This window comes from Bison bison, unplaced genomic scaffold (genome assembly GCF_000754665.1).
Source record: "Bison bison bison isolate TAMUID 2011002044 unplaced genomic scaffold, Bison_UMD1.0 scf7180017864286, whole genome shotgun sequence".
Classification (NCBI taxonomy): domain Eukaryota; kingdom Metazoa; phylum Chordata; class Mammalia; order Artiodactyla; family Bovidae; genus Bison; species Bison bison.
The window spans coordinates 1,400,797-1,413,780 of NW_011494858.1; the positions used below are offsets into that span (position 1 = coordinate 1,400,797).

Sequence of the window (12,984 nt, forward strand, 5' to 3'; positions counted from 1 at the left end):
TCCGATCTAGAAAGTCTTAAGGTTACAGAGGCGCTAGTTCCTCTTATCAGTGTTCTGAGGCACACACCAAACATCTCTGACCGTTTCCACCATCCCCTCTTGCCTTCATGTGTGTCCATGAGTGCGGTATCTGGCTGAGGGTGGGGAGAGTTGGATTTGGGGGCACCAGGAAGCCAGTGTGGGTGTACACTTGTTTTCCACCTGACCTTCCCCACAGAATGTGGTGGTTCTCCATGCCTCCCAGGAAAGCCTTCCTCCCAGCTCTCACCTGGTCCCTCTGCGGGGCCTGCTGTGGTGTAACTACAGCCAGTGACTCTGCGACTTGACCAGGGTTTGCACACCCACAGAGTGGGAATGCCTGTCCCCACAGCAGTGAAAAGGGCAGGTTAGTCTGTAGTTTCGGACATCTGGAACAAGATGTTCTCAGGCAACGGTTTGAAAGTCAGGTATTGCCTTAAGAGAACTGCCTAAGTTCTTCTTTCTGCTCCTTTATTAAAAGGGGCCATTGGAGTCACTAAGCGGGAGTGGGGGTGGGGAGGTGTCATCAGACAGGAAAGAGAGGTGGATGCACCTGCCCCATTAGCTCCATGGGAGCTAGAAAAGGGGGGGAGGCCAAATGGGTGCCCAATAATGAGCCTCCGGGATCCAGGTTATACAAGAGCAAGCAACAGCTGGCCAACCAGCTTACCAGGAAGAATAGGCAATCAGAGCAAATGTTGTCTGCATTATATACATTTTACACATGCATTATATATATATTCACATATGTGTATCTATACATATATGCAGATACACACACACACACACACACACACACACACAATAGCTTAGGGAACAGATGTATCAGCAAAACAGAGTTTTAAACTTTCCGGGATAAGATGGTTACTGTGACCAGGCATAATAGCTTTACAAGACCTTCATAAAACTGCTCCAGTTTCCTGACATTCCAAATGGAAACTATTTGTTTATTTGAATCGTTTTAAGTTGGAAATTGCTTGTATCACACAAAGCATGGAGGGCCAAAGCCGCTTACATTCTCTGCCTCCCCTCTTTAACCATGTTAAAAGCAGAGTGTACTATGCTTTCAGTAAGAAATTTGACAAAATCTCTGATAAGATCCTCCTACCCGGAGGGCAGCTGTGAGGTCCAGATGAAGAACAGGGAGGGCGACTTACAGATGAACAACTAAATTCCAAAAGTATTGAGTAATGGATAGTTGTCAACCTAGAGGGAAGATTCTGTCCCCTGTTCTTGTCCGGTCTAACACTTAAAGACTACCCCTGCCCACCAAAAAAAGCCTGGATCAAGGCCCAGGAGGTATGATCACCCAAACAGCACATCATACACACTGGGAGAGGGTTCACAGGCAGACAGGAAAAGGAGGCTTTTAAAAAATTCAGTGTGTTTGGCAAAACTAATACAATTATGTAAAGTTTAAAAATAAAATAAAATTAAAAAAAATAAAATAAAAAATAAAAATATCCTTTAGCACGGTAAAAAAAAAAAAAATTCAGTGTGGGTTCCTATGAAGGAAGGAAAGAAGGAAAGACAGAGAAAGGAGGGAAGGAAAAGAGAAAAGATTTTTAAAATGTGAAATGTACAAGGATAAGTGAACATGCCACATATTTGTCTGAGACAGTAATAAAGTACTCAAGCACAGGAGTGGGAGTGGACTTGAACAGCAGGTCTCCAGGGAAGGTCTGCCGTTCAGATACCCAGAGGGAGGCCTGCCTTCACAGAGCTGCAGTGAGGCCTGTTTCAGCAGGTCTATTCGCAGAGCAGCTGCTCCAGGGAAACCACGGCCTGCGGGCCTGCACCTCTGCTCACCAAGGAGCAGGGCCCAGGACAGAGCACTCAGACTCCAGAGGCCAGCAGGAGGGACCTCCAGCCATGCTCTGCGACGAGACAAAGGAGAACCAAGTGGGGGTGCCTGGTAGGAAACAGCCTGACCCGGGGGGCTGGGGCACCCCGTCCTGATGCTGCTACCACTTACAGGGAAGACAGCTGTGGACCACCATAGAGCCACCCTAGACCCTCGCCAGCCTCCCTGCAGGAAGCAAGGCCTGCCATGTCACCGCTGTGTCTCCCCGGATCCTCATGGATCCTGGGACTCTCAAGAAGGCTGGTCCAGAGGATGATGCACATTGTGGGGTGTGGGCCGCCTCCAGGCAGGCTCAATACAGAGCAGCCATCCGAGAATCCATGAGTGAAAGGTCTCGGAAGGCAGACTGTGGACGACATGAGGAAGGGACTTTCCTAACAAGTCAAGCTGCCTTGCAAGGCTGTGTATTCTCTATAGGCAGAACCGCTCAACTAGGTGCAGAGATGCAGAGGCCAGCTTGCCAGAGATCTTACAGATGCAGTTCCTGATCGAGTAGGACTTTGGGACGATATTATCTCTGAGATTCCTTCCAAGATTCAATGGCATTACGGCCACGTGTGTGTTTAAGAAAAATTAAGCAGACTGTCCATCAAAGGTACACTTGCTATGTACCAAGATTTTCAGTATGTTCGTATATGTACCTTCACATTTTGTTTTGCAAAATATCTTCAACACGCCCTTTTACTGATATTTGCATGAACTCCTCAATTTACTCACCTGTTAATTATTCTTCTGTGGACAATTTTTAAAATTATAATTCGCTCTGCACAGTCTTTTAGGAACTCTGACATTCGCTGTTTTAAAACTGGTTTCATTTCATGTTTTGCAATTGCCTTGAGGTGATCCCATGAAGCTTTGCATCGTCTCTCCATCTGACATAAATTATCCTGAAGTTGATCAAAGTCAACCTGAAAATCAGAGAGAGAACATTACAAATGTGCTGAAATAACCGGACATCAACCTGACCCAGGAAACCGAACTGCCTCCGGGAAGAAACAAACATCAAAACCCAATTTACATCTTGAAATACAAACGTATTTATGGCCTAAAAATTATCCACATGTGTATTTGTCATTATCTCTACATCAAATTATTTAGTGATAAAACTTCTCCAAATGAACTCAGTACAAGTGTCACTTTTTTTTCCATATTTGGAAAGAAATATTAAGAAAGTCTTTGGGAACTGTAAATTAAAACATGATATCAATGAACCCTAGTACAAGATGAACTGAGCAGATGTCTCATAAAATTTTTCAGAGCTCTCTTATTCTTTAGATATTTCACTTGAGATTAGAGGAATTCACCAAACTCAGACATGGATGGTCTTAATATGTTAGGGCCAGTTAAAGGGCAGCCAGCTTCTCTTCACCATGATCATTTTTACATTGTATGACAAATTATTTATCCATTCATTCCCTCATTCAAACAACACTCAGGGAGAAGCGAGGAGTGCATGCCAGTCCCCACCTCCCGCCCCCAGGTATGAGGAAGACAAAGATCAATGCAGAAAGAGACCAGCTTGCTGTTCCCCAGGAGGCTCATCATGCGGACAGGTGATCACTGAGCACATACACTACCCATCAGGCCTGTGTGTCCGGGTGAGAGTCAGTGTGTGGTCCACCCCCATCTGTTAGCAGATGCAAACCATGTGTGCAAAGAACACATGTGACGGAGCATTCACTTTGCTCTTCGGGGAAGTGGGACCAGTTTGTATTGACTGAAGTGAACTGAGATGAGGCTTTCTAAAGGAATGTTTTGATGGAATTTCTAGTCTAAAAATTATGGGAATCAGAGAGTTATCCATGAGGTAAATACACTGAAGGATATTTAATGGAGGGAGATGTGAGAGAGGAAAGAAATTGAGAAGACTAGGAACGGGAGGAAGAACTAGACAGACCAGTGAGCTGAAGGGAGGCGACAGAGGAGGCTGGAGAGTGAGAGAGGGACAGGGCGAGGGACCAGCAAATGAGGGTCAGGAGGAGAAAGAGAAAATGTGGATAGGTGAGCCGCCATTGCTCAGATGCTGCGACTGTGGTCACGAGAGCAGGGCCTGGAGGTGAGTGCCCAAAAGGACCGGCTGGAGTGACCTCAGCCCTCCAGCCCCACCCTGAGAAAGACAATGGCCAAGTCAAGAAAGGCTGGTCCTGTGAGAAGATGTGTCACGAGACAGGATGAAGATGTGCTGAGCAAAGGGGATGTCCAGGGGGTCAGGCAAGACAGCACACGTCATGCATTTCTTGGGTACTATGGGTGCCGAAGCAGAAGGCAAGCTGAGGCAGAGGCTGGGGATTCAGGTAGCACTGGGGGTTGTGGGACACTGAGAAAAATCATTTGCCTGAAAACAAAGGGATTTGGGATCCAGATTAGAAAAGGCTACATTTTCCTATGATACAGTGGAGCTGAGAAAAAAATCTGACATGTTACTGAAAGAAAAAGAAATGCAGCCTTAGAAAAGAAGGACTGACTAGTTCAAAGAGGAAGTCTAGAAAGGGATCCAGATGACCTGAGAGCAACACGTAATATCGAAGAAGTCTAGGAGGTGTGAAGCCAGGAGAAGGCAATGGCATCCCACTCCAGTACTCTTGCCTGGAAACTCCCATGGACGGAGGAGCCTGGTAGGCTGCAGTCCATGGGGCCGCTAAGAGTCGGACACGATTGAGCGACTTCACTTTCACTTTTCACTTTCATGCACTGGAGAAGGAAATGGCAACCCACTCCAATGTTCTTGCCTGGAGAATCCCAGGGACGGGGGGAGCCTGGTGGGCTGCCATCTATGGGGTCGCACAGAGTCGGACACAACTGAAGTGACTTAGCAGCAGCAGCAGCAGCAGGAGGTTTGAAGCCAGTTGTAACCTAATCATTTGCACTTGGCAGCAACTTTGAGCCACAATATTTTTAATAACGTTAATAAATTCAATAATTTCAGTTCAGCTCAGAATGTACTGAGTCCTTGATCTAACAGGTGATGCCTGTCCAACACTGCAGTGGGCACAGAGTGGGTGAACAGACACCAACATGAGAGAGAGTTTTCAAGGAAGAGAATCCACTGTGAGCCTTTAAAAGCAGGGAAAGCAACCTCACTGCCAACAGAAAGCAGATGGGGAGCCGCTGACCAAAAGCTGTTTGAAGAGGGAGATTAATGGAGCATCTTTTGAGGAGAGCTGCAAGGCTGCCTCCCGAGAAGGTGATGGCACCCCACTCCAGTCCTCTTGCCTGGAGAATCCCAGGGACAGAGGAGCCTGGTGGGCTGCAGTCTATGGGGGCGCACAGAGTTGGACACGTCTGAAGTGACTTAGCAGCAGCAGCAGCAAGGCTGCCTCAGCTGGCTGCCTGCTGCACTGATGGCACCACCGTGATCTGAGCCTTCACACTACTTCATGGCCTCAGATCCTATTACTGGCCCCACTTCCTGGGGTAGAAACTGTTGCACAGAAAGGTTAAGGAACTTGAGAGAGGCCACACAGCTGGGAGGTGGTGGAGCTGGCATTTGAACCCAAATATCTCTGGCTCCAGAGTCTAAATTTGTAACAATCAGGTCTTAAGTCTAGGTTTGTCCCTAAAATATCCCACCCCAGGAAGAGAGCTGGCCTGGCCTTCTGTTGCAAGCAGGAAGTCATTGCCAGGAAGCCCTCTCCTGACAACAGGCCCAAACGGGCCACTTTCCGTGTGTACGAGGACACAGAGCTGTGCTGTGAGGCAGTCAGATCTTATCAAGTCTGGGCTGGAGCAGGGCAACTCAGGGACAAGAGCCAGGGCTGCAGAAGGGACGGCATGGGGAAAACACACAGTGTGTCAAATTGTTTGACACTCACACCTTCAAAATGTAAAGCCAGCAATCCTTCCCTTTGAATGTGAGCCAGCTTTAGTGACTTGGTTCTAATGAAGAGAATGTAAAAGCTAGTTCATAAAAAGGGATGAGCATCTGCATGGACCTCTGTGCGCTCTATCCAGATCACATACTTTGGGAAAGACCATCTGCTATGTCATGAAGACACTCAAGGAGCCCTAGGCGAGGCGCACGTGGGAGGAAACAGTCTTCTCTCTAAGAACCAGCAGGGGAGTGAACCACCATGGGGAAAACTTCTCCAGCCCCAGCTGAGCTTTCAGATGATGGCAGCCTCAGTTGAAATGTTGACTGAAACTCCAGAAGAGAATTGGAGACACAACCATTCATGAAATGTTTCTTATTGTCTATTATGGGTTGAAATGTGTCACACCAAGATTCATATGTTGAAGTCCCAAGCCCCAGTATATCAGAATGTGACTTGATTAAGAAATAGGGTCATTACAGATGTAATTAACTGAATTAGGATGAGGTCACACTGGAGTAGGGTGGACCCCTAGTCCAATATGACTGGTATCCTTACAAGAAGTGGACATCTGGATGCAGACACACAAGGAGAACATCATGTGAAGGTGAAGGAAGAGGCTGGGGTGATTTCCAGGAGAGAGATATGGCACACATTTCTCTTTCAAGAGCAACTTACCCTGCCAACAACTTAATCTCAGATTTCTGGCCTCTAGAATGGTGGAACAAATTATTTCTGTTTTCCTAAGTCACCTAGTTTGTGGTGCTTTGTCACAACAACCCTAAGAAACTAATACATTATCCTAAGCCATTAGCTTTGGGGGTTATTTGTTACTCAGCTGTAGATAACTAACACAAGGGAGAGCCTGCACTGACACCTGCCTTCATTTCTGGAGCTGTGAGGTCAGGTCAGTGAGCACTTGTCACTATTTCGCTTTGAAAGGTAACCTGACTTGTCAGCACTGCACAAGCCTGTGAGGCCTCAACCTCTCTAGGAGCAGCCAGAACTATGCCCACCTCTACTTACTTCCCCCCAAGCCCTGGTGGGACAAAGTTTTCCTCCAGACACTAGAGTTACCTGCTCCTTGTGGGGTTGCAATGATGACCCCCAAAGCAACACGTCAGGGGATGGAATGAATGTGGCTGGGGAATCCCTGATGTAGGCTGTGTACCTGTCTACACAGAAGGTGCCCCTCAATGTCTCCCAACTTTGAGAGTAAAAGCTAAGTGGTGGCAGGGGCCCTCTTGGCCTCCTGTTTGAAGTCACAAGGACTTGGATCAATAGTCATCCTTCAGAATTGCCAAGGATAACAGGGAGAAGAGACCCACAGTTCTGGCTTGTGTAGTCAGGTTTTAAACAAGGAAAGGCCTGAAACGGGGGGCCAGTCTAGTGCAGGGGGCCTAAGCCAGGGCAATTCTTGGCACAAGCAGTCTCCACCCAGTAGAAGGCCCTGGAAAGAACAAAGGACTAGACGTAAAAAGGAAACTGACTTATTCTGGAAATGGGGATCCAGAGGCCAGGAAGACTTCACCTCAAGAATTACTCCTAACAGTCTTCTGAGAAGGTGTTCATGGGGGGATGTCAGAGCAGCAACTAGAAGACCCCTGTTGGGACATTCAGAGGGGCTTTTTGCCTTGGTTAGAATGCTGAAGTAATATTTCTAAAGACTTCAGAACAGGGCTTGGCACAGAGTAAATATGGTGAGAGTGCCTATGAAATAGAAAAGGCTGTCTACTCTGAGTTGCAAGACTGCTGGTCATGCCTGTTTCTGCTTCAAGGAAGGACTACCCATCATGCTGGCTCAGCGCACCCTGCTCAGTGGATCTGGCAGCTGCCAGCTAGGGGAAGGTGAAGGAGGGTCCCAGGCTGCAGGTCCCCAAGAGCCAGCTCTGATGGGGAAGACAGAGAGAGGAGAGCTCCCTGAAGGGCAGCTTAGCAAAGCCTTTCCCCCTTCCTGCCCACCACAGTCTCTCCGATGATCATGTGTGCATGCTCAGTCACTTCAGTTGTGTCCAACTCTTTGTGACCCTATGGACTGTAGCCCGCCAGGCCCCTTTGTCCATGGGACTCTCTAAGCAAGAATACTGGAGTGGGTTGCCATTTCCTTCTTCAGGAGATCCTCCTGACGCTGGGATTGAACACACATATATGACTAGTGTCTCCTGTATTGCAGGCAGATTCTTTACCCACTGAGCCACCTGGGAAGCCCTCCTACAACCATACTAGACTCCAGTGAGTCCCAGAGCTAAATGCAGTTCGGCCAGGTTGTCTTTCTGCGAGTTTTCCCACACAGGCCTGGCTCCTGTGTCCTACTGAAGACCCTCCCTTCGAGTTCCCTGTTGCTTTCAAGACCCTCACATCTCCTGGTTCTGCTGTATTTGGGATCCTTCTGTGGTTATTTGGCTGCAATAATGCTCCTGCAGCGGGGGCAGCTGGTTGTCCAGCTCTCACCACTAAACCAAAGTTCATGAAGATTTTAACTCTGCGCTAAGCTTAAGAGACTGCAGCTAAGGGGGCAATGCTATACACTGTTTACAGCCCCATAAAACTGTTCCCTCGGTGTAAGATCACAGGCATGGCCAACCTGTGAGGGGCAGGGGGCCAGGCGTGCCCTTAGTTCCCTGGCTCCACACCTCACTGCAGGGCCCTATGGAAGTTTTAGGGGGGCCAAAGTGCATCTTTTGGACATTTTTGTCACCTAAAACCAGCTGGGTGGTTTCTCTGCTCTGGAGAAGCCAGCCTGGTGAGTACGGCGGCTGACCAGGGGACGTGGGGTTGGGACTGACTGGGAACGGCAGGCTTGCCTCACATACCTCAGCAGGAAAGAATCTGACAGAGAACCAGAGATGGGAAAGTGATCTCAAAAGTCCGTTAGAAACGGCAGGAGGTGAGGTTTATTCACAGACTCTAGAGCAGGTGGTGCAAGCAGCATGTGGGCGTTTCGGTTAACAGGGCCTTCCCTCTGCAGAGATGGCGGGTGCAGACCCCCAGCTCTGGGGGAGAGGGGCCCCACCTGCCCCGCCGTGGCCCGCACGTACCTTGGCTGACCTGGTGACGGCCCCGATCTCCGAGTACAGGTCCGAGCTGTCCGGGAAGTTCTCCACCACCATGGTGCACACGTGGTGGAGAAGTGACTGCTTGTGCACTGTGTCTTTGACTTCTGGAACCTTCTCGAGGTAGCTTAACTCAAACGCTTTGGCCTATTTGGGCAACATAACATAAGAGAATGGAAGAACAAGCTTTTTTCTTTTTCTAGTTGGAGGATAATTGCTTTACAATGTTGTTTTGGTTTCTGCCATACAACAGTGTGAGTCAGCTATAAGTAGACATATGTCCCTCCCTGTGAACCGCCCTCCCAGCCCCGCACCCCATCCCACCCCTCTAGGTCGTCACAGAGCGCCAACTCGAGCTCCCCGTGTTATACAGCTACTTCCCACGTTGTTATTTATTTTACATATGGCAATGTCTATGTTTAAAAGCTACTCTCTCTATCTGTCCTACCCCCTTCTTCCCCTGATGTTCTCTGTTTGCCCTCATCAAAAAAAAATCTATAAACAGTAAGTGCTGGAGAGGATGTGGAGAACAAGTGTTATGCAGGCTCTTAGAAAGGTACAAATGGTTAGAATTAACACCCTCTTGGAGACTGAAGAATCTCAGGCCACATGCTTCAACGTCCTTAGCGGACCACACAAGCACCAGCCACCCTGATAGTGAAATGAGCCTCCAGCCCTTCCTGACCATGGCCGTCAGCCATGGGCTAGGGCTCTGCTCCTAAATCAGGGTGCTGGGTGTGGGGTTTCTGCCATGTAGGCAGCCACAACTTCCCTAATCCCTTCCCTGCTGGGGATTTTCTACTTCCTGGCTAAAGATAGGCCAGTTTTTTGTTTAAGTGTGTTTACAATGTGTATGGGTACAAATATTTAAGTAATAAGCTCAGGGAGAAAAAGAAAAAAACTGTAGAAGAAAACATTTCCAAAATCAATTGTGAGAGGAGCCAACCTTCCTAAGGAATAATGTGCTTATTTTTTCACATTTTCTTATTTACAGCAAGATACAGGCTTGAATAAATAGGCCCCGATATTTTAAGGACAAAACCTCTAAATTTTCACCAAAAAACAACATCAGTGAAAATTGTTCAACTGTGCCTCAGAAGATCAGTGATCCACCAGCAAGGGGAGGGAGGGGATTCTGTGACCAGGGAGGTACGAGGAAAAGGATGGGGAGACTTACATTAGTTCCATTTAGAAAGTTCCCAATGGCTAAGAGAGTAGACAGGATAAAGCCCAAGGTTTTATTGTTCTCCAACTGGTCTATTCCTTCCTTCAGGTCCATAAGTGGTTCTGCCACTTCCTTTCAATTAAAAAAAAATTAGAAGATGATAGAGTGTGCACTTTGGCTTTACTTCATCCTTTCACATTTTTGTACAAGGTCATAACCAGTGGCGTCCTCCCAGTGTAAGGCAATCCCATGTGACTGGCACATGCTTCCAGGTATGGAAAAGGGCAGAAAGGTGACTGGAGAAAGTCTGGCCCCAAAGTCTCTTCAGTGGAGACTAGGTGGGTCCCTGTGGCTCACAGGAGCTTGGCTAGGCGTCTTCCCCTTTTTCTGCCCGTCTCCCAAGCTCTCTCCTGACTATGGCTGATGCCTACAGAACTCATCCTTCACATGTTCCTTCAGCGTCTGAATCACAGTCTTCCTCTTTGTCTTTCTCCTCCCAGGCAGGTGACACTGGAAACCGGCATCACTGTCGCAGGACCCAGATCTCCTAATGTCTACTCTAGGTACCCTGTGGCTGGCCACCTCTTGGCCTGGGTTGCTTTCTAGAAGACCACCATCCTCATGACTCCCACCACCTTCCTAACTCCCAGTCTCTCGAATGTGTAGCCTGTCCTATAACCTCGTGGCCTCGGTCTCTCCTTCCCTCTGTCCTACTGTTTCATAACAGCCCCCCACCTCAGCGTCCTCACTGAGGCTCTCCCTGAGCACGGACCCCAAAACCAGCAGCTTGGGCTTCATTCATTCCAGCCTTACTTCTGCTCAGCAGGCCCTACCAGTCCCCAGCCAAGGCTGACTTGATGACCAGTTTTCTCCATGAAGTTACTTCACTTTGCTACAGAAAATCACCCGAACATGCCGACTGGTTTTGCAACCAAGTTACCTTAGCCCCCCTAGACTTCATCCCTGTCCAATTCGGGAATGAAGTCAAACACAGCAGTTTCTCCTGAAACACCCTAAGCCAAGAGGTGGCTTAGCGGGTGGTGGTTCAGGCCAAGAGGTGGCCAGCCACAGGGTGTCTAGAGGAGACATTAGGAGACCTAGGTCCTGGGACAGTGATGCCAGTTTCCAGTGTCACCTGCCTGGGAGGAGAAAGACAAAGAGGAAGACTGTGGTTCAGATGCTGAAGGAACATGTGAAGGATGAGTTCTGGAGGCATCAGCCATGGTCAGAAGAGAGCTGACTAACACACTGCTACCTGTGTGGCCCTCAGTAAGGAACGTACTCGTCCTTTACAGAAAGAGGAAGATCACACAGCCTCTCCACCTGCCCCGGGCACTTCTCACTCAAGCTCACCTCCAGCTCGCCGTGCACCCTCCCTGGTTCTCTCCATTGATTTCTTCTGCTTGGTCTGCAAAAACACCTCGTGCCAGACCAGAGAGGACACCTGCTTCTTCTACTTTCTACTAGGATGAGTCTTCCCTGCCTTCACTATCAAAAACCCTCTCCTTCTACGCTCCTTCCAAACTCTTGCAATCTGTCCATCTCAGGTTTTCTACTGAGAGCCTCTCTCAGAGGAGCTCAATGACCTGCTAATTACCACAGTCAACGGCAGTGAGGCGACCATCACCAGACAGAAGGATTACAAGTCACTTTCCATACTGTGTTTTTCTGTATTTTCTACATTGAGCATATAGAGTCAGAAAAACATTTAATAGTTGTTTTTTTTTTTTCAACCAGTCAAGTATCTGAGGCTGGTGTCAGGCAGACACTTTAGAATAACCCCTCAGTGGTATAGGCTGTTCAACACTCAGGGTATACACGCCCCCAGCACCATCAACTCACCCTTCAAACCCTGCCTCAGGAATAATACTTCACTACGTTCACCACTAAAAAAATGGACTTTCTCTACCCTGGGGACATAAGACTGGCTGCCTCGCTTCCTAAGTGCTTACCTTTTCTGTAGTTTCATAATCCATTTTGAATGCCCAGAGGTGGAGTCGTGCTGAGAGCTCACTGATGGAGGAGAGTGTCAGGAGGAACTGCTCTGCGCTGCCCAGGGGCACCTCAGGGTTGGCCAGCTGTGCTTCCTGAATCTTCTGCTTCTCCTCTTCCGTGGGAATCATGGTTAGAATTTTCTGGAAAGATGGAAAGATAGCGTATACTCTTAGTGATGGACCCTGTGATGTTTCCAAATTCATATGGTAATTTTCCAGCCAGGTAGGAGAGATACTCTGTTGTCAGGGCTCTTATCATAAACAGGCATTACATACAAATAAACTTTTGAGAAGAGAAGCCCTATGTAGCATCTAAATTCACATTCAATGGTTTTAACATTCCATCTCTCTCTAAATCTCCAGTTTCATAAGCAACTTCCCCAAATTTCCTGAATCTTGTACATGAAGAACATTCCAGGCAAGAAAGGGATGGGAGACAAGAGAAAGGTGAAAGAATAAAAGATTAGAGACCAGCTCCCTGTACCTTAAATAAAGTGAAACATATTAAGAACATATACTTCCTCTCATGGATTAATTTTGGATCTTACAAAAATAAATCATTTCCAAAGAACTCAGATTAACTTTTGTACCACAGATCATACTATAATTTTAATTGTTTTAAATATCCCAAATGTATATCAAGTTTTATATAGAAATTACAACATTTTAACTTATTTAACTTATATGCAGAGTACATCATGAGAAACGCTGGGCTGGAGGAAGTACAAGCTGGAATAAAGATTTCCGGGAGAAATATGAATAACCTCAGATATGCAGATGACACCACCCTTATGGCAGAAAGTGAAGAACTAAAGAGCCTCTTGATGAAAGTGAAAGAGGAGAGTGAAAAGTTGGCTTAATGCTCAATATTCAGAAAATTAAGATCGTGGCATCTGGTCCCATCACTTCATGGCAAATAGATGGGGAAACAGTGGAAACAGTGGCTGACTTTATTTTTCTGGGCTCCAAAATCACTGCAGATGGTGATTGCAGCCATGAAACTAAAAGACACTTACTCCTTGGAAGGAAAGTTATGACCAACCTAGACAGCATATTCAAAAGCAGAGACATTACTCTGTCT

The 12,984-nt window shown here is 47.5% G+C and overlaps 1 protein-coding gene across 1 annotated transcript in view; it reads right to left on the minus strand.

Annotated features, from left to right (window-relative positions):
* The window catches only part of FHOD3 (formin homology 2 domain containing 3), a 469,739-nt gene that overhangs the window by 31,242 nt on the left and 425,513 nt on the right, over window positions 1-12,984 (minus strand). Inside the window, exons 19-22 of the mRNA XM_010849782.1 lie at window positions 11,862-12,044; window positions 9,922-10,041; window positions 8,730-8,891; window positions 2,600-2,790 (exon numbers count right to left, since the gene is read on the minus strand). Coding sequence (XP_010848084.1) covers window positions 2,600-2,790; window positions 8,730-8,891; window positions 9,922-10,041; window positions 11,862-12,044 — 656 coding nt within the window. The remainder of the gene's footprint in view (window positions 1-2,599; window positions 2,791-8,729; window positions 8,892-9,921; window positions 10,042-11,861; window positions 12,045-12,984) is intronic.